At 36.9% G+C, this 21,319-nt stretch overlaps 1 protein-coding gene across 3 annotated transcripts in view; it reads left to right on the plus strand.

Moving 5' to 3' along the window:
• Window positions 1-21,319, plus strand: part of zfpm2a (zinc finger protein, FOG family member 2a) — a 138,939-nt gene that overhangs the window by 25,389 nt on the left and 92,231 nt on the right. For 2 of the 3 annotated variants that reach the window (XM_043262009.1, XM_043262010.1), the window contains exons 2-3: window positions 9,913-10,071; window positions 19,289-19,390. In XM_043262009.1, coding sequence (XP_043117944.1) covers window positions 9,913-10,071; window positions 19,289-19,390 — 261 coding nt within the window. The remainder of the gene's footprint in view (window positions 1-9,912; window positions 10,072-19,288; window positions 19,391-21,319) is intronic. The other variant, XM_043262011.1, reaches the window with a different exon arrangement.

The raw sequence follows: 21,319 nt of genomic DNA on the forward strand, positions 1-21,319 counted from the left end.
TTATTTTAGCGTTACATTTCTACAGTGTATATCCGAGTTCTGAAAAATCATATTCCGCTGAGTCATTTAGAAGAATGATGTAATTACTCACTGTTAAACAGGGCTCTATTTTTTGTGGTTATTATGTGTATGCCATTCATTGTGCTATTATGGAGCTTTCGTAAACCTTATGCAGCCTTAATAGACAAAAAATATAAGCAAAGAAAGAAAAATCTTACTATATTTGTCTTTTTTTTTTGATATATCTGTTTTATTGTTCAGAAAGAAAGTTAAAGTATCTTGATTACATTTTTGCTGCCTGTTTAGAATATTTGGTAGCGTTTTACCAAAGCCTTTATGCATAATATATTATAAAGGGTACAGTATAATTCATTATAATTATATAATACTCTGCATTGTCTTTAACAATGAATTGGTAAGTGTTATAATGTATTAACCGTAGTTACACTTATTCATGGGATTCCAAAATGCGCTATAAGTGCATTACAAGGCATAACTGATGCATTGCAACTACTTTTATGATGCATTATACAGAAAGACAATGTAAAGTTTTACCAGCTGGTCACTTATGAGGTTCCACGACAGTCATGATGCTGCCTTAGAAGCCAGCAGGCAGTAGCAGCTCGCTAGGTTTTGGAACAGAGCCGATGCGTTCCTGACGACATTAAATGAGTAACATTGTAATACAGGAAGACGCGTCTCCCCGCGAGTCTCACCGTCAGGATCATTAGAAGTGACACTGGTGCTGCTCTATAAAAGCTGAGTGTAAATACCCTCTAGAGACGCTGTGGAGACAGTAGGTGAGGCCTCCAAGGGCCCTTGGCTCTGCTGTTTGAGAAACATTAGGCTGTGACACTGCAGGAGCGTCTCTGATACATGATGAAATCAACACGAAACCTGAGACTTCACCTTCGGCAAGCAGCTCACGCAAGCGTCTGCCCATAGGAAAGAAACATCACAGATGAAATGGCTTTAATAACACAGTTGTTTCTCCTAGAAAAATTAAACTGAGACATTTACTGCTACTCTGGCTTTTGTCCTGACAGGAAGAAACCTCAGTAATCTCATAAGTTTCTTTGAGTGAGTTTTAGAATTCTTCTCAACAGTGTCTCCAACTGAACTTGAACTTTCCTCAGATTATCTGAGCTGTACTATCTAACAATATCATATACAGCCAAATGCTTTCTGTACATCAACAGTTACCTCATGTGTGCCTGTTTTTACTTTTCATTTAAAACTGAAGTGTGCAATTCCAGGGTGAATGGAACCCATTGGTTTGAAAAAAGATAGTCCTGCCCCAAATCCATGCCATTGGCATGATCAGATCAAATGTTTTGACTTGTAGTTAATGGGATAGTTCTTTTGCCCCCCAACACCCAAAAAAGACTAGATGAAAGAAGATATTTTGAAGAACTTGTATTTTTTCAGGTGAACTATCCCTAAAGTCATATATTTAATACAGAAAAAAATCTTACACTCCTTAAGAGAATCAAAAGTGCAACCTCTGGGCAATAGAATTTCTTTCTAGGTTAGAAACAGAGCAGCCCAGATGAATTCCTCTAGTGTGTTATCATAGAAATAGAAAATGTATTTCACACTTGACCCACATGTTAAACAGTTAGACCATCAGTGCGATCAAATAATGATCCTGGAGGACTCCACAGATATGGCCGGCCAATAGAGGCCTTGTTCCCCAGTGCAGAGCGTCTTCAGGAGGCAAAACGGGCCCTTCTGCCTCGGCTTCTGACGGAATTTTAATCTCTCTCCATAAGCTTCACACGACCACATCAAGACTTAAGAGCCGGCAAGAAAAAAAACCCGCCCTCTGTCTGTTTTAAAGGACAGCACTTTGAATGTCATTTGACAATTTCCTTTTAATTAGAACTAATTTACAGAAAGATGCCCACCAGCTAATCTTTACAGGATAATTAGCTTCTATTTTCTTTACTTTTAATTAAAAAGTGGAAAAGATTTAGCTGATCCATAAATAATTGTTCTTTTGAAATGTTCATCAGACTTCACACTTCTCTTTGGCATGAGTAATATTTAGATCTTATCAAGGATTCTGTCTCCTTAGAGTTAGAGCAGCGATTTTTTTTTTTTGTATTATTATTTTTATCTGGGGTATTAAGAAGTGGAACTATCAATAATAGAAATAGGAACCAGAGGCAAATTAGAATTGAATTAATGAGGAATTTATTGCTTAAAAAAACTGCTGCCTCTTTCTTGCTGGAGTGAAATTGGAATCGCGGGTATATCCGTTTCAGAAATTGTTCCTTGATGGAGAAACATTGTTTTATCTCCAAGTGTTTAAGACTCCAATCACTTTCCTCTGAAAGCGCCTCATTTATTTCCTTGATATAAAATGGTCTTGATTTAAAACTAAAGCACTGAGAGCTCTAGAGCGTTCATTCTCATTTACCTCAGAAGACATCAGCTTTTAGTTGGTGACAGAAATAATGTCCTTACCAGGCATGAGACAACAACAACATGTATTTTCCCAATAAAAGAGAAAATGACATTCGTCAGGACATATGTAACCCTGGACCACAAAACCGCTCATAAATGTACATGTTTCAATTTATACATCATCTGAAATCTGAATAAACAAGCTTTACATGATGATATCTGGAATCTGAGGGTGCAAAAAAATCACCTTTAAAGTATAGCAATGATATATTTACAGTAGGACATTTATAAAATATCTTCATTGAACATGATCTTTACTTAATATCCTAATGACTTTTTTTTTGGCATAAAAGCAAAATCGATCATTTTGACCCATACAGTGTATTTTTGACTATTGCTACAAATATACCCCAGCAACCTAAGACATATTTGATATTTAATGTTACAGGTATATGGACCAGAATTTTGAACTGCAAACATTTAAAAAATCAGTTTTTTAATTCATACAGTGATATGAATGATTGTGAATGATTTAGTATACGGTATTAAAAGTGCCATTTACATCTATTTTTTTCTTGTGTATTTCCTTCTTAACCTAATATATACCATTATGTGGTATACTATATTTTGAAGGTTTTTCACAAATCAAGGGAGAGGACTTACTCTTGTGCGTTGAAAATTGATTGGATCATGAAAAGGTACAGGATGGACTGAAAAGGTATTTGAAGAAAGACAAAGATTGCAAACAAAAACATTTCTTTCACTTAGAATATTGTCCACCATAAATAGTTTGCAGTAAGTCCAGAAATGTTCATTTAAATTTGAAACATTTTGAATGTACTGTTATTAGTTCTTTAGAATGCATTTTATCTTTAAAATAGAACGCCAAAAGTGCAACATTCTGTTCACCCTTATTTGTTGTGAGGCTGAATTAAAGTGTGGTGTGATGTCACCTCAGGCTCAGAAATCCAGTGCAGAAGGCCGTTCACTTGTGAATGTCTCTCTCTGGAGCTCACTGGAGTTTATGTGGAGCAATCGGAGAGAGTGCCTCTGAAAGAAGGCCCAGTCCAAATTGGGACAGAGCACAGGAGCTAATGAGAACTCGCACCTGAGCTTCAGAGAGCAGGGTCTCTGTGATTGGTGTTGAACATTTGGAGGACGACCCTCAGCCTTTAATAGGCGTGTGGCACTGCCAGTTGGGTGCAAAGAGAGAGAGAGAAAAGTAGAGGCTCTGAGATTCTGGCATCTGTTGAAGCCCATCAGCTCGCTCAGAAACGCCTCCAGCATTTTAATGGCCTTGTCAAATGCCAGTCCTGTTTTTATGCCACTCCAATTCCAGTCTACTAGATGCTGAACACAGGATGTCTCACTTTCATATGCACACCATCCAGTAACTCTGCAAACTCAACAGCTCAGAGAGGTTTTGCTGTTTGTTAGCATGTGCATGTGTGATTTTTCACAGCGATTATGAAACGCTCTGTTCTGATTTGATCTTTATGGACTTTAGCTGCTATATAGTAATTGAATCTTTTAATCGTGGATCTGTGGAGTTTAAACACATTAAACATGCAACCCAGAAAACATGACCTAATTAAGATATAACCAGATGTTTTGGCCTCATTAACCATGAATGTATTCAGATGTTTAACTTTGAAAAACACTATATAGTGATTTTAGGTGTAAAAATATTTTAAACTGGAAAAGAAAGGGAAAAGGTTCCTATGGGCATGTTAGTTTTGAATACTTGGGAGTTTCATGCCTGAATTTAAGATTATATTATTTTTACAATGTTTTTGCAATGCATTCAGAAAAAAATGATGTAGTTTTTTTTTTATATATTGCTCAGATGTTGCATGCAGTGCATTTAAAGTTATACTTCATTCCACTATCAACTTTGTTTCTCCTTGCATTTCTGAAGAAAAAATACAAATAGACTAAAAATAGTAGATCTATAAAAAGTTTGCACAATACACTTATCTTAAATTTAATAGGAGATAAATCTGGGCCCAATTTGATACAATTTGTTGAGATCTCTTCTCAAACTCTTAAGTTCACTTATCAGAAATATCAGAAATAACATTTAATCTCATTGATGTTTAGGATAAAAAAAAAACATTCTGTGGTTATATTAGTTCACTCTCTGTTTTGGTAAAAATGTTCTACTAGCTGCTTTTCAATCAAAAATATGATGCAAATCCTGTGTGTGTGAATCTAATGGAGGTTAAACGAACAATTTAGCAGCTTGAGAAGAGTTGTGCTGAGATGTGTGTGTGTGTGTGTGTGTGTGTGTGCGCTCATGTACTTTGAAACCAGAATGTCCCAACACCACACCAGAATCTGTCTTTGGCCCACAAAAGGCAGGTTTCCGTCCAAGTCTGGCAGGGTTTGGGCCGGTCTGGACGTCCCTATAGGCCTTTACGCGGCATTATGTATTCGTGTTGGGTCTCAGGTGCTCGCTGTGTGTTTTATCCTCGGGCCAAGCTCGGTCCCGTTTTCAATGGCACAGCCAGATGAAAAAACGGCTGCTGTAGGTGCGAGCAGAATGATTTCCACGCTTGTAGAGATCTGCTGCTTTGTTCTATGCGATTCAATTACCTCTACCCTAATTAGGAGCCATAGAGAAGACCCAGACTGTGATGGGACTCCACACTGTGGCTCCCGCTGATAAAGTGTGCTATCACCATCAGAGGCCCCAGACGAGCCCTGGCCCGCCTCCAAACACACGCACACGGACCCACCGCCGGCCAATCCCCAACACCGACCCGTTTGTTTTGAAGTTTTCGAATTCAATTTCAAAATAATTTCATTTTTCTCCTCTTACTTGTTAAGGCTCATCAGGGTTAGCCAGAGTTGAGATTTGAAGTGCGGTGACACGTTATGAATGATCAATTTAGCAATGGCTTTTTGATTCGTTTTCCTTGCGCATATTTCCAGCACGTGTCTTGTTGAGAGACAGCGAGCAGACTTATCTTTGCATCTCTGGGCTGATGTTTATCTCGCAGGGGTCTCTGGGTGAACAGAGGATCATGTGAATAGCGCTGTGTTACATTAGTATACACTACTGCAGCTTGAGCTGTGGAGTTTTATTATGACATCTTAAAGCAGGGATTCACAATTTTATTAAAGTACCCCTGATATTTTAAGTCAACCCACTTTTCTAAGGGTTCTGTATTATCAAAACAGTCTGATAGATGCCGTCTGTCATGAGTTTTAGAGTTTAGATTTGTTTTAGCAAGTAAAATGCCTTAATTGTAAAAATGTCCAATTTCATATGTGGTCTTTTTTTAAATTATCCACAGATTTTTTTATAGTAAGTGTAAGAATAATTTTTTATATTAATGGTACTATTTGAAGATGAACACTTATAGAAATTACCTTACATTTGATTATCTAGTCTATATGTTATATTTTAGAATATTTTAATTTATGTCAGTCATATCAAATATAGTTTTGTTGATTTAAATAATTAGCTTTCTATCAACTTACAAGCTCTAGTTTGGGAAACTCTGTCTTACAGTTGTCCCAAAATTTAAAATGCTCTCAAAATATCTTCCATAAAACACAAAAGGAGATGTTTAGAAGAGTGTTCAAGAAGCTCTTTTTCATATAGTGAAAGTGACTGATGACTGGCGGCTTTAATGTTCAAAAAAGGAGAATAAAAGTAGTCCTTAAACCCTATATTTCAAGTCCCTGAAGTGAGGGTGAATAACTGATGACAGAATTGTGATGTTTGGGCTTGCTATGCCTCACATCATGTGCTGAATATGTTGCATTCATAAACAGTAGTTCTTCAAATGTTTTGCCTATGCAGTAAATTGAATTCACTGTAATATTTGTGCTTTTATGCATAAATCCAACAGTTCTGTCAGCATATGACTGACACAGAGACAAATTTCTGTTAGCTTAACAACACAGATCAATTTTCCACCGCTAGCTGAAAAGCTGCAGTTCGTCAATAGACCATCAAAAAGCGTTTTGTGTAAAATGGATCACAAAGCCTGTGGTTTTTCGCATGCCTTTCATTTTCTCAGATTCTTCATCTAACGAGAGTCTCTCTATCTCGTAATATATCTGGTCTCATTGATTTTCTCTCTTGGGTTCAAGCGATTCTCTGATGGTGTCAGAGGGCGGCGTCCGGCGCATTTGGCCCCTCCGAGCATCTGCAAACCGCAGCCAGCGTTCAGCCGTCAGGAGATTGATTGTGACAGACTTTTAAACAGTACACAACTAAATATAGCGGGCTACAGCACTATCAGAAAATGAGCTAGGAGTGCGGGCCTAGTCGTTTAGAAAGTCATTATTCTTATCGTTTGCTGTCTCTGAAATTATTTCAGGTCTCTTCATGCAATGAATGCAGTATAATAAGCCAAACATGTGCAAAGGGCTTGAACTTTGGTAATCGAAGCAGGTTGGTGAAGTAGCCTTTTAAAACATGACTTCGATGCAAGGATCCAGTGGATTTGAAGTGTGCGTTGAGACGCATTTCCTCAATCTGTTAAATGTCTTTCTTGTGAAAGGTAATCATACAATACCCTAAAACTTCTCAGAAGCTTCTCAGAGATCTGACCTCTTAATATGACTTCTACTGATGTATGATTCAGACAAAGTAAATCACATTTTTTGATGTTCGCGATGAAACCAAGGCATTCATTTATACCTCAAGGTTTGTATAGATACCAGCATATGATTCCAGTCTCTCATACCATGTAATAATATTAAATTGAGATACCAGTATTTTAATTTAATGTCATTTATTGGTGATGAATCCAATTTATTTTAATTATTTTTTTTTTTTTTTAACATTTCTACTAATTTAAAAACGAATTTGTAACGGCTGATCTAATGATTCATTTCAATGACAAATGTAGCAAAATATATTCAGATATATGAAGCATGTATCGATAATAATAATATATGTTTATTCAGCACCAAATCAGTGTATTAGAATGATTTCTGGAGGATCATGCGACACTGAAGACTGGAGTAATGCTGCTGAAAATTCAGCTTTGCATCACAAGAATAAATTACAGTTTTAAATAAATTTAAATAGAAAACAGATATTTAAATTGTAATAACATTTCACAATTTATAACATTTATTTCACACATAAAAACATTTGGTTTTATATAATTTTTAATCAAATAAATGCAGCCAGGGTGAGCATAAATTACTTCTTTCAAAAACATTCTTACCAATTCCAAATCTTTGAATGTAAGTGTATAATTTGTTTTTGTAAATTTAATGCTGTGGGTGATGGTGGTTTTTCAGGAAACCTCCCCCTCAGCTCTTGTTTGAATAGTGTTTTCAGAAACCCTTCTCCCAGTCACTCCTCATCCTCTCAGAGCGAAGTGTCAGGCCTCAGCGGTTCAGAGCGGCTGATATCTCTCTGCCCATCTGCTTTTAGCATATTGAGATGTATTGAGAGAATGCGAGGCGCCGCTTCCCTCCGTGAGCCGGTGAAAGGCCCGAGCGCGATTAGATCATAAAACTGTAGCCTAATTTAAACGCCGGCTCTCCAGCGCTTCACACCGTGTCTATTAGAGATCTGTGCGCTAATTCGTTTCATGTAGCATGAGTCCTGCAGATGTAGCGCACTATAAAGGAGTCATTTAGCAGTCTTAATGAACAGAGACGGCCGTTTGGGAAGATCAGGCAGTGCTCGACGGTGCTCTGTGCAGGAAGAAAGGGCTCTTCACCGAATTTATTGCTTTATTAAAGTGAGCGCCTCGACTGTTACAACTGAACAAAATGAAACATTAAGTGGTGTACCTAGGATGTCAACTTCCCTAACTTGAGAATATATGGAAATTTTGATGTGCAAAAGGTCATTTGTACTAATTATGATGGTTTGATATAGAAACTGGAAGTCAGTAAGCTACATTTTTTTACATTTCCTGATTACTTTTGGCATTTTGAATGGTATCAAAATGGTCACAAAAGTGTGGTTGCTAAGATGTCAGCATGTTGCTACACGGTTGCTATGTTGTTCTGGGTAATTGCATACTGTACTGTGTTCTATAATGCTGATATATAAAAACTTTGAGTGGAAGTGTATACAAAAAATATTACGAGTATTAAAGAAATATTTATTTGTATTTTTTAAGGGTTAGGGAGTTACAAAGATTTTTTTTTTCAAGTGCGCTCTGACCTTTTTTTTTTTATCCTGTATCCTGTACGATTTTATGCTAAAGCAATTCCATCAATGCCCTTGATTGTAGCAAAATCATAAAATGCAAATATTTAATATAAAAAAAAAAAGTACAGCTACAAGCTAAAGTCAAGAAATCATTTAGATTTAAAGAAATAACATTGCACAGAGCAGAGAAAAAAAAATTAATCATTGGGAAAAAATGTCTCCTTTAAGATTGCACTGGTGTATTACCTGGAGGCATGAAATGTAAATGGAAAATCAACATTGTATCCTGTGATAAGGCGGACAAATTAATAAAGGCATTTTCTGTCCTCCGCTCCTGCTGACGCCGGTGTTAAAAGTCAGCAGGTCGTGCGAGAGGAACTTTTCTCGCAGATGAAGAGGGTTTCGTAGGTTTGACATCGGCTGAGAAGCGGCAGTGCTCCACACGTGCAGCAGCGGTCATGAGGATACTCAGTCAAGTGGGCCACAGGAAACACTTTCCTGAGGAGAGATTACGTTATGAATACTAGTGTGCAGCATACGGTGCAGCATGTACTGTATGCTTCCTATTATATCACAAAAATATAGAAACGGTATTCAGCAATCCTGCTACATTGTTGCATGTGGAGTTCAGGGAATGCCAGCCAGTTGTCATCTAGGAAATAATTATGATTATTTTGCACTTCGTTGTAGTTTTTGTTTTTGGAAAAAAAAAATATGTCAATTTGGTGGCAGTTCTGGAAATAGAAGTTGAGGTTAGTGTATTGTCATGAGGAATATAGTATGTACCGTAAGTCAAAAATGTAGTGTATATACAAATTGCATTCTGGAAAACTATTTTAGTAGCATGGTAATATTTCATTTTGAGGATATAGGCATCGTTTGATGTAGAAGGAAGAGTGCAAATGCAGTTTTGTATAGCAACATTCTGTGTTTTCTTAGTGAGATGCCTTTCTAATCCTAACTAAGTAAAACCTCAGCAGAGACGTGGATTTGCAATATTTGTGTCAAAGTAATAGTGCTTCTTATAGCAATAATACAGAAGACTTGACTCTCATGTAGCAAAGCAAACAATACTTTAATAAGAATAAAAGTACGTAGCACACAAAAAAATCTAATTAATGGTGTTTTGTTTTTAATTAAGCAGTTTTTATCAATACCTTTAAATACTGAATCATATCTAATTGACATTTCTTTTGCTTTGAACACTGTTTGACCACTGGATTAAACATGATTTTTCAAAGAAAAGAGTCAAAAATTGTATAGTCTTGGAAAACAACATAATCAACTTTGAAAGTTCCTGACCCGTGCCTCACCTGCTTGGTAGCATCTCGCTTAAACAGTCTGATTGTGCTGTGTTCTGTGTGTAGGTCCACTAGATGGAGGTCTGGAGGAGGAAGAGGAGGAGTGCATATCAGATGCAAATGAACTCACTGCTAAAGAGGAGTTTTCAGTGGAGGAAAACTTTCCTGCTGACTTTGAGCCAGACAACCTCACCTGTGAGGACATGGAGTACTTCTGCGGCAAAGGTCAGATATTTCTGACGCTTCTACCATATATAGCACAACCTCTCTCTCATGCAGAAGATGTATAAACCTAGGAAGTGTTTAGATATTCATCACAGTGCTAGTGAAATGAATTGTGACTTTCAAAGAAATTCGGTTTTGCTAATTGATTCCCAGCTGAAGTCTGACTCTGAGGCGTCTCTGATCACCGCTTTGATGGTTTGATGGCAGTTTTAAACCAAAGCTTGAATACACGCTGTTTTGGCTGGGCTCGTAGAGGCGTGGGAAAGTCTCCAGAAACCTCTGCGTCCAGGTTTGGATAGGCCCCCTTTGATATCTGATTCTCACTATGTACCTGAAACCAGGAGTTTGATCTAGGCAATGGGAACCAGTGCGCTGGCTAACCTTTAGTCATGTTCTAGCCATGATTTACCACAGGGAGCAAAACATACTCGAGCTTTTATTGCTTAAAGACATGGTTTACCCAAAAATAAACATTCTGTCCTCATTTGATGTTGTTCCAAACATATATGCCTTTATACATACATATAATAAGATGTTTAGCCGAATGGTGACACTGCTAGTTTTCATTCTTACCTAAAAAGGGAAGGGTACAAAAAGAATAGAAGGCGCCTTAAAAGTTGTCTATATGACTTATATGCTATGTCTTCTAAAGACACACTTGTTGGTTCATGTCTGTCTCATAGTCAGTATTGATGTTCATGTGAAATTAAAATGAACTATATTTATTTTGTTAGAGCACATGGCTATATTTTTGGTGAACAATTGCTCTGTGCAAGACAATCCAAAAAAATATTTGTTTGCCTTCTCAATCTTTAGTCCAAATACTACAAAGCAATTCATAATGCTACAAAGATTGATATATAAGCATATTATGTTCTGAACTTTGTTTTCATCAAAGAATCCTGAAAAAGAAATTAATAAGCACATCTATTTTTGATCAGAAAATCCTCATTTTAGAATGATTTCTGAAGGTTCATGTGCCACTGAAGTCTGGAGTAATGAAGCTGAAAATTGGAATTTATTACATCTTAAATTAAAGAGATTTTAAATTGTGATAATTTTTTTTATGTATATTTTTTAAAGTATATTTTTACTTTAGGCTTGATCAAATAAGTGCAGTTTTGGTGGAAATAAGAGACTTCTATGAAAAACTAACTTTTCGAACAGTAGTGGCACTCTAAATGTATCATATTTTTTTTAAGAATCTTGCAGAACAAGTAGGTTAACATTTAGTTAAAGTGTCAACATGATGATAGTTAGTATTTGGTTTAATAGCACATGCATTTGTCGATCATGTACAATAATAAATAATGCTTGAAATGTGTTGCTTAAGCATTTGCATCTGTGTTTGTAGGGTTTTTTAAAGTATAGGTCTCCGCAGCAAGTTAATGAGAGTTACCACATCAGGGCATTTTTAGACCATGTCACCTGATTGGCTGACATCATAGTGAATGTAGATGTAGTGGTTACATTAGGGGAGAACTGGCCAGTTCAGTCAGTTTGTGCCTTTTCCACGATCTCTTCATTCCCTTTATGTACTGGTCACACCAATGATTTACGGTGTGTTTTAATTCAAAGTGAGAATGTCTGGACCCCCAGCAAGAAACCCTTCTCAGGATTCCTAATTCTTCCTGCTCTGCTGTTCATTGAGAGGAATCTGACTGAGTTGGTTCTTTGAATGTCCCTGTGCCTTAAACAGAAATGTTTTTAAATTATGTTTCTTTTAAAACCCACGTTGCCCAGAGGGATTTCATGCAAGGTTTGTCTTTGAGGAGCAGAATCTTTTTATGTCTTGCACAAGGTGGGCTCCGTTTGAATGGTTTTCCTTTTGTTCTACCCGTAAAGGTGTAACAGGCATGACATGCGTGAACTTTAGAACTAATAGCAGTTTGGCAATATTTTGTTTCGAGGTCAAATAAAAATCTTCATATGTGCTTTTGTTTCCTGCTGTTTAATTGAATGTGCTTGGAGAAGGCCTGCTGATGAATACAGTTTACTTTGTTTTGTTTATAGAGCTTTAATTCAGATTCTCAAAGGGAATAAAACGCAATGCCGAGATGCTAAATTCAATTACTTTTACTAAAAGATCCCAAGGTTGTTTCTTCTATTTACAAATTGATTAGGAAAAATGTAAAGACGTCATGTATAGTAGATGTCTATATAAATGTGTCGTTTTCATTAAAATAGTGATATTCATGAAAGAACTGCTTTGGTGAATCTAAAGATTCAATATAAGTATTTAAATGAGCTCTTAAATTACAAACATAATTTGGAGGTTTTAACAGGTGTCCCAAACTTTGTTACCATTTCTGTTTTAATACCATGATGCCAATTATTTTTGCTTTTTAACTTTTTACTTTTTGCTTATTAGCTGTATATTTCTTATTTAATTTTTATCTTTATTTATTTATGCTTACTAAAAATACAAAAAGGTATTATGTTTTTGGACACAGCATTCTTTTAAATATTTCATAGTATTCTGGAAATATCATCAGTCCTATGATAAACGTTTAAGTATCGTGGTAACACCACAATACACTTTTGTAAGGCTTGGATCAAGGCAGCTTTGAGTATGCAATTGTATCAAAGCCATTCGATGGCCTCTTTTGTCTCATGTACCACCAAGTTTTAGCAAATCTCCACTCTTATGATTCCTTTGAACATTTTTGATGGCTTTGCTAAAACGAAGACCAACAGTGGTCCAAACTTTCAACTCTTTAACTTCCGAGATGCTTTAGTAATCTTCCCGTCGTCGTATGCGAGGGGTTTGCGTCAGATTTCTCAAGCTCCCTATCAGCTGCAGTTCGGCTCTAAGTCTTTCGTGTCCTCGAATTCTTCGGACAAGTTCCCATTCTCTTCCCGTTAACGCACAGTACAAGCTCATCAGGTGTATTCATTTCCCCCTGATCCTCTGCTCAATTAGATCTCTTTAAAGCGCATTTAGCCCAGCTACTGAGTGGCTTAAATTCACTCCACTTACGCAGAAGTGCTATGAATTGAAGGCGAACGCAATCCTGGTGGCATTAAACGGTTTATGTGTGTTATTCCTCAGCTATAGGACGGCAGAGAGGGTTCTCTTGATTAAGTAAACCCTCTCAAATGAGATGGCGGGCTGTAATTAGCCCGAGCGGAGTCAAATGTCTGAGCTTTAAAAAGCAGTCACTCATCCCTGGGCCTTTATCTGTTCTGGAGAATAAGGTCTCCTGTGTGAAGTTCCTCGCTGGCAGGCGGTTGCTCCACGGCTGGCTCGTAGTTCATTGGTCGTGTATCTTTGTCGGCATTTGCAGACAACTAGCTTGTCAGGAGAACCTAAAACCTCCATTAAAAGTTTCATCCTATAATAGGTATTAAAAAGCTGTCTGAACAAAAAGAGGAATCGCCCGTCTTCATTAACTCACCAAGCCCTTATTAAATTTGATCGGACGACGGTGAAGGAGCAAAGAAGCTTAAATTCACAGAGGTCAGGCGGTTGGACGCCAACAATTCTCACCCATTTGCTTGAGTCTGAATCTGTTGCACCTTACAGCTCATGGTTTGAAATGGACTTCACCAGAATGGTTATGAGAAATGAGAAATGGTAAATGCCTTACGATTCCCATTCCTGGTCATATGGGTTGAAGAGCCAGACATGCTCCACTTATACAAGACATTTGATTCACTAAAAAGAGTCGGTTCATAAGAATCATTTGCTTGGAATTGGATAATACTGATCACGCTGCATGTTTTTACGGCATGTAAAGCAAGAATGGACATGCAATGAAAATATTTAGATTGTTTTTTTGTTTTTTTTTTATTGAACCAGATAAGAACTGCTTTTTATTTACGTATTTGGGGTGGCAAAAAATTTGTTCAGCAATCAGAGTAAACTTTGCTCTCTTCTATATGTTTCTACGGTGTTTGTGGATATTTCATAAATCAAACATTCAAGCAGCATTACATAATAAAAATATGTTAATGTCTTTATGTAATCTAACTGGATAAGAACGGGTGCTTATTCATACTGTACGTGTTTAATTCGCTATAAAGAAGAATTCTTTTATTAGTTATCAGAGTCCCTTCTATAGAAGCATATTACACATTATACATTATTTTTTTGTATTTTGTATTATCTCATAAGAGCCATTTGTTCAGTAATCAAACTGCACTTGTTAAACTGTACTGTATGTTTATACAATTTTCAGTTTGCCCTGCTATATTCGAGAACTATTAATGACGATTTCTGTGTTTGTAATCTTCATAATATTTAATTGAATAAATCTACTTACAGTATCTATGACCCTTCAGCACACTGTAGCTTGGACTTTCAGCGTCCAACACCAGTATCTACACCGCTATGCTCTGATGACATCATTCATAGCATTGTGAAAAACCGCATACAAAAAAATAAGTATTTGGTTTCTAACAGTGAGCATTCACAAGAACCATCATGCATTATGATCAGTAAATCTTTTTGAAGCGTCGACTCTTTGCACATCACTCATTCCAATTCCCAGCAGCCTCTGTGGAACCAAATAGCCTGAAACAGCAGAGGGGTTCCTCCCTGCGCGACCTTAAACTGTTTGGAGAGGGTCTCGGCTTCAGTGGCGTCGTTGCGCAATCATGTACCATGAAATGATTGAGACGCTTCCGTCAATGGCTTCATACGAAATGGTTTCGAAACAGCAGAGCACACTGTGAAATGAAGTCCCTGCCGATGAATAGAGTGAGTCTAGTGCACGGACGTGAATAAACATGAAACCTGAGGCCTGTCGGAAGAGATGGGCCTCCTCATTTGAAATAGAAGACGGAGGTAAATAAAGGCACCCCTGATAGTCCAGAGAGACAACCTTGTTGTCTCCTTGACAATTGAAGCAGCCCCCCTCCAAACAACTTCCTTTTCACGGTCAATTTCACATTTATGGGTGCTGCGCTTGTGAACAAGTTTCAAACTGAAATTTACAAGCCACTGTCACACTCGCTGCTATAATTGTGAGAATGCTGGTGTTATATTTTTTTTTTGTCGTTTTACAGAAATTGTGAAATTTGACCTTGCTTCCGTGTTTTCCCAATCTTGTAAATGTTTCTTTTGGGAGCAGTTGAGTTGAGCTTTTTTTTTCGCGGATGTGAACTCTTTAATGCTAGCGAAAAAGAAATCTCACGAAAGCTGCAGAATAAACATGTTCAATATGAATTAATTGATCTTAATGACAGCATTGAGATTCCGTTCTGCTCTGATCGTATCACGGCGGAGAAAGACTTGAATAATTATGAGTAATTTTAGCCTGTAGCAAGGTGCCACTTCCGAACAAATCCTTTGAATTCGGGCGGCCTGACGACGCTAGCATGTAAACAGTGCGCGGTAGAATTAATTACGCTCTTCTTTGTGCCGCTTCCTCACTAATCGGGATCTTCGGCTGCAGAAAGATCTATTCAATACATTTCTCCCGTCGCTGATGGTAAAGCGAGGAGAATATGGGAAAATGCTCATTTGCGCAGCGATAAGATGAAAGACGCATCCCTTTAGCCCCGTTTGACTCTGTGCAGGAAATCATTCATTAATGTTTGTTAAGTATGACAATCTAGCCAGGCCAGATCTACATACTCCAGACGGCATCGCATAGAGAGATAACGCAGGCCAGCAGCAGCCAGAAGAGAGCACAGCCAGTTCCTGTAATGATGGGGAATTTATGGGCCTTTAAAGAGATAGTGCCGAGGCCTTCCACTAATCACACACTCCACCGGGGTGCTGGGTGGGATTTTGCTGGGTTATTTTCCTTTTTTCTCGTCCGAACTGGAGGCATTTGAATTTTTTTTTTTTTTTTTTTTTTTTTTTTTTTGTAATCAGCTTCCGAGAGCTGCATGCCGCTGCAGATTATTGGGCGGAAAAGCGAAACTGCGGACTTTGTTTGAGTATTTGTTGTACAGCTGTCTCTAGTTTTTACAGGGAATTCTGTTTATTTAACAGCAGTTCACTTTATAAAGTCCTCAATTACCACTGCTTTAAATGGAGGGGAAATATTGGCTTCCTAAGTGGCCACCCATCACCAAGCATAACAAAATTAGCACTTTATCTTTAAAACACACAGGATACATAATTCAAAAGTTCCAATTATTAGAAAACAATTCAACGAGGCAATTTTGGTCATGTAATAGCTAGAGCTGTTTTTCTCTTTTTGCTCGCTCTAAGGAAGTCGCTTTATTAAACATACACTATAGAGGGAACATGGGTAAACTGCTAACAACAACAAACACTTCCGGTTCAGCTGGAAAAAATTTGTTTGTGCTCTTGATAAATGGATACCCAGAACCTTTTTCAAAAACGTACTGTAGTGGTAACATGGTACATTATTAGTAATAAATACTTTGATATATTATAAGGACCCAAATGAGCATAACTATTTTACTTCGTAATCTGATGTTTTCTTGGAATAAAATAGGATGTTCAATGATAAATAAATGGATAGATCCTTTGGGAAATGACTGGAATGTGAAAATGGACCATTATGTACCAGAATGGAGGATGAATAATACAAAAGATAAAAAAGAAGATTGAATAACTGAAAAATAATATAATAACAATAGAAATAATAGAAACTCTATAAGCAATACACCACCCCAAAAAAATTTTACATTTTACTAAAATATTTATTTATTTATTTAAATTAAAATGTATTAAAATTGCTTTTTTTATTATTTCCTTCACAGATTTTGTGTTTATATAGGTAAATCTCTCTGTGGATGTCTGTGCCTGCGTGGTCATTCACAATCTAGACTATAGTATTTGTCATTTGATCTTTTTGTCAGTCTCCCTCTCAGTTTGCTGGGATTAGAAAGCTCCGATCTCCTTAAAATCACCCTCACCAGATTGACATTTTCAAGGGCTTCCTTGGTAGAACAATGCTGAGAGGAAGAGAAAAGCCAATATGACTTTGTGTCTACCTTGCTGCAGGAGCTGTTTGTGTAAATCGCCTATAAGCTTATTGACCCGCATGCATGTCGCTGCCATTAGACAGAACAGAGGAACTGCGATCTGATTGGCTGATTTCTCACTAACTATCCTAATGTCTCACATATGCATGCATGGTTGAACGCACGCATGCAAACAACATCTTGGCGCCCAGATCAATCTCTTACTCTTTTTCTTTTTTAGAGCGGTGAGCAGAAGGCCTGTAAACCTTATGTCTGTCCCACCTCATTTGACACGGATTTAAACACTGTTTCAAACCCTAGTGAGCTGACTCTGCAAGACAGCTACCTTCCCAGGCAGCATTCTAATCGTCAGAAGTGACTGATTTGAAACGCTTTTCACAAGCAGCAATTCATTTATTTGGTCACTCACACACATCAAACAAAGTCTTGGCAAGCTCAAAGTTAATTCCAATTCGATTATAGGCATTAGCATGTTGCTAAGCTAATGACTCAATTCTCTAATTAACCTAAAAACACATAGCACACATAAACATGGGATTAAATACTGTATCTAAAGTTGTAGCTCAATCCGATAAAGATGGTTTTAGATGTGTTTTAATGAATATACTAGTTATGTATATTTAAAATAATTTGAATAGTTATTTTTGTATAATCTCGACTTCGTGCACTGAGAATATTGTTGGTTCTGATGATGAATTGTTTGTGATGCTACACATTTGTAAGTTGCTTCGGATAAAGTATCTGGTTAATGATTAAATGTAAAGGAACGATTGGAGTTATAGATGATGCGATGAATTACGGATTTGAACTTTTTTTATCTTTGTGATTGCATGTACACACACACACACACACACACACACACACACATCAGATGAATCAATCAATTCCTTCTTTCTTATTCTGAACAATTTTGATTATTACTTCTAAATTAAAAATGAATGTCAAACACACAGTCAATTATATTTTAATACAATATTATAATTTAAATGCAAAAAGCATTTAGCTCTAGCATTTAGCTTGTGTTGGTTTTGTCTTGTATTTCGTTACTGTCTTGAATAAATTACCTCTGCTTGCTGATTTGTAAGTCGCTTTGGATGAAAGTGTCTGCTAAATTAATACATTTAGAAATGGGACTGTTAGAGTGAATACCTGGGGCATTTTTGCCCTGAGCACTGGTTAATTTCTGACCCTGTTATTTATCTGCCTGCTGAGAAGCAAGATGGATATACATATAATTGCATACAAAATTGACAAAGAAACACGGAGGAAAGCAAAAACACGGGCAACAAGAAATAAAATGCAAAACTGCATTCTGTTGCATGTCAGGCTTCTTCATTTTATGCAGGTCATTTCTGTTGCACTGTACCTGCCTGGCGCAATGTTTTCCCGGCGGATTCCCTCTGTGTTCCTGAAAGAAACTTCATCAAGCGTCTGTGACACTTGTTCCCTGCGAGGTTGCCTGGGCGATTGTGTTTAAAATGCATTGCAAACGGTGTTAGATAGAAGGCAGAAAATCCTTAATCACTGCTTAATTAACGAATCATCTTGTAGCTTCATTTCCTGAGCAGTAATTAAACAGTTCCAAGACGTTTCGTTACAGGGCTTAACATGTTCGCCGGAGATCAAGGTAGAGCCTTTAATGTTATCTCGCTGCCTTCCCAAACTCGCTACACTGGAAAGGAACTGTTGATATTGCCTTTTGTTATCCTTATGGTAATGCTCAATGAGTATGCTAAGGAGCTTCTCAAGGCCTGACAATACAAATAGTGAGGCACTTTTTAGCAGCGAGAGTGAGGAGGACAGAATGAATAAAAAAAGCTGAGCCCTAGCAGGATCTTGCATGCAGGAAAATAGGTCAGAATGACCTCATGTGCAGTAAGTAGGGCAGCGTGGCCCGGGTGTGCAGAGGCAAGCAAGAAGCTGCGATCCTTTTGGCCATGTTTACTGCCTGCCTTTGAAGTGAACCACGTCTTAACTGGCTTAAACACACCGTGGCGAGAGAATTTGATCTTTAGATTAACCCATCCGGATGGACCAGTGTGTGTTTGAGGACCATGGTGAAGGCCGTTCCGCCGCGTTAAAGGGTCGCCAAAACACTGCCACGAAGCATCTGTACTCAAACTGTGACTCCAGTGTGCTTTGTGGGACAAAATCACCATCTATCCATTCTTCCATCTATCTATCTATCTATCTACCTATCTATCTATCTATTAATCTATCTTATGAAGTATCGTGTGTCAATAAAAAACTATTCAGTTTCTATTTAATTTACAATCACAAATATATGATTTGTTTATTGCATTTTTAGGGGAGGAGAATGGCAACAGAGAAACAGGAGAGACAGAGATGGAAACAGACAGTGAGAAGACCAGACACCCCCCTATAGAGCCGGAGGAATGGGACGGTCCACGTAAGTCCATCATCCGATCATGTTAAAGCATGTGTGTTTATTATATAACCATGAATTTCAACTGTATGTTTCATAATTGTGACTTTATATCTCCAACTCTCACTTTACAATAAGCATTTGTACAGAAAATATATTGTCCGATTTGTTATTTCTTATTGTATAGAGACCTTTTTCAAACTGACAGTGACGAACAAGAAAGGTAATTTTGAGCTTTTAGTCGAAATCAAAAGCTTTAAGGTGATCTATATTTTGAGATATCTCAAATCACTAGTTACACTTTTAAGTATAATCAAAATATTAAAAATATTGATAATACATTACTTTTTTCTTTATGTAATTATTATAATTATTTTAATAAATAATATTAATAAATAATACTAATTATAGACAAAAAACAAAACAGACCAAATATATATTAACAAATCATTCAAATGTTTTTTGGGGTTTTTTTCAGTAAAATACTCTTTAGAAGTGTCCCTTGATCAATACAGTATACTTCTGACTAGCATTAGCAGGAAGAAAATCATGGTTCAGGCTGTGATCTAAACTACGGTCTATTAACTGTGTACAAATGAAAAACAAACACTTTGATGTAATACTGCAATTGTGAAAATGTTTTTCTTAATGTAAAGAACATAATAATATAAAGGACCTTTTTTGTGCGGTGAAGAGATTCCATGGATGTCAAATGAAACGTTTAGTGCCAGTTAGGAACCTTTGTTTTTGAAAGTTTTATTTTTAAACAGATAAACAAGTTGTTTTTCAGGCATTTAGGTCATTCTGAGAAATACAGTCACAAGTATAAGAAAAAATAATAAAATGAATCAACAAGTAGTGTTGCTAGCTTGAGCACCCAATGACCTGTCTATAGTCCTTCTTGGATTGGTTTTTATTGCCTAGAGTCTTTCTGCACCACAAAAGCTTTCTGATTTTATATGCCGGAGAACAGAAATAACAGAGAGGGAAACCAGTGCTCAGTGCCTCTCTTATATGATACTCAGTCCTGAAGGTCCAATCCAGCGTGCGATCATTCCTGGCCCTCCTTTAACCATTTAGCCCATTAGCTAGCGGCCAGTAATCACTTGTAAGCGGCTCATTATGACACGTTTTAAATGAATCCATCTGGGATCAGGGGATTTCAGACGCTCAATAGCAGGACATCTAAAGATATCCTTGACAAGGCCACCCGACAGAGGTAAAACTCTCGGCTGGTTCTGAAGACTTAATGAGCTCTCGAATTACGAAGAGCGTATTTTTTTTAACTTATGTTGAATTGTGATGTGGTGATCTGCTTTTGATCACAGTCTCATTGTATTATCGTAAAAAACAGTGACCGTGTTACTAAGGAAAAAAGGCAAAGTGGCGGATAACAGCATTTGCCACCCTTTTTCTGCTTGTTTTAAGCATGCTGTCTGCTCAGTTTTCCATGGTTGGAAGTGTATGATGCAACTGCTAATATATTTTATGAAATGAGGAGATTATTATATAATCTGTAATCTGCCGTGTTTTGCATCTGACAATACTTAGAGTGTTTTGTTGTTCCCATGTGACATGTACAATTCCTATAGATGAAAGGAATTCTGTCATCATTTATTTACTCGTTGCTTATGACAAGCCTGCGTTTATCACAGATGTTAGACTTTTTTTTTTCTTTTTTTTTTTGTACAATAAAAGCATACAGTAACAAGGTGACATCAAACATAGAAAGGACACTAAGTCATTATAAAGGTGCTGTAAAAATAGTAATTGAAGCTATCAAATAGTTTTGTTTTGAGAAAAAAACTGTCCTTAAAAATTAAATTAAATTAAATTAAATTAAATTAAATTTGGACTGATTTAAATGTGATTATTTATTTAATTTGCGATTTAGGAGCTACATTGGAAAATACTTTCTTTTTAAATAGTTACTTTTAATTACTGATTACTTAT

The sequence above is a fragment of the Puntigrus tetrazona genome, chromosome 16 (genome assembly GCF_018831695.1).
Source record: "Puntigrus tetrazona isolate hp1 chromosome 16, ASM1883169v1, whole genome shotgun sequence".
Taxonomy (NCBI): domain Eukaryota; kingdom Metazoa; phylum Chordata; class Actinopteri; order Cypriniformes; family Cyprinidae; genus Puntigrus; species Puntigrus tetrazona.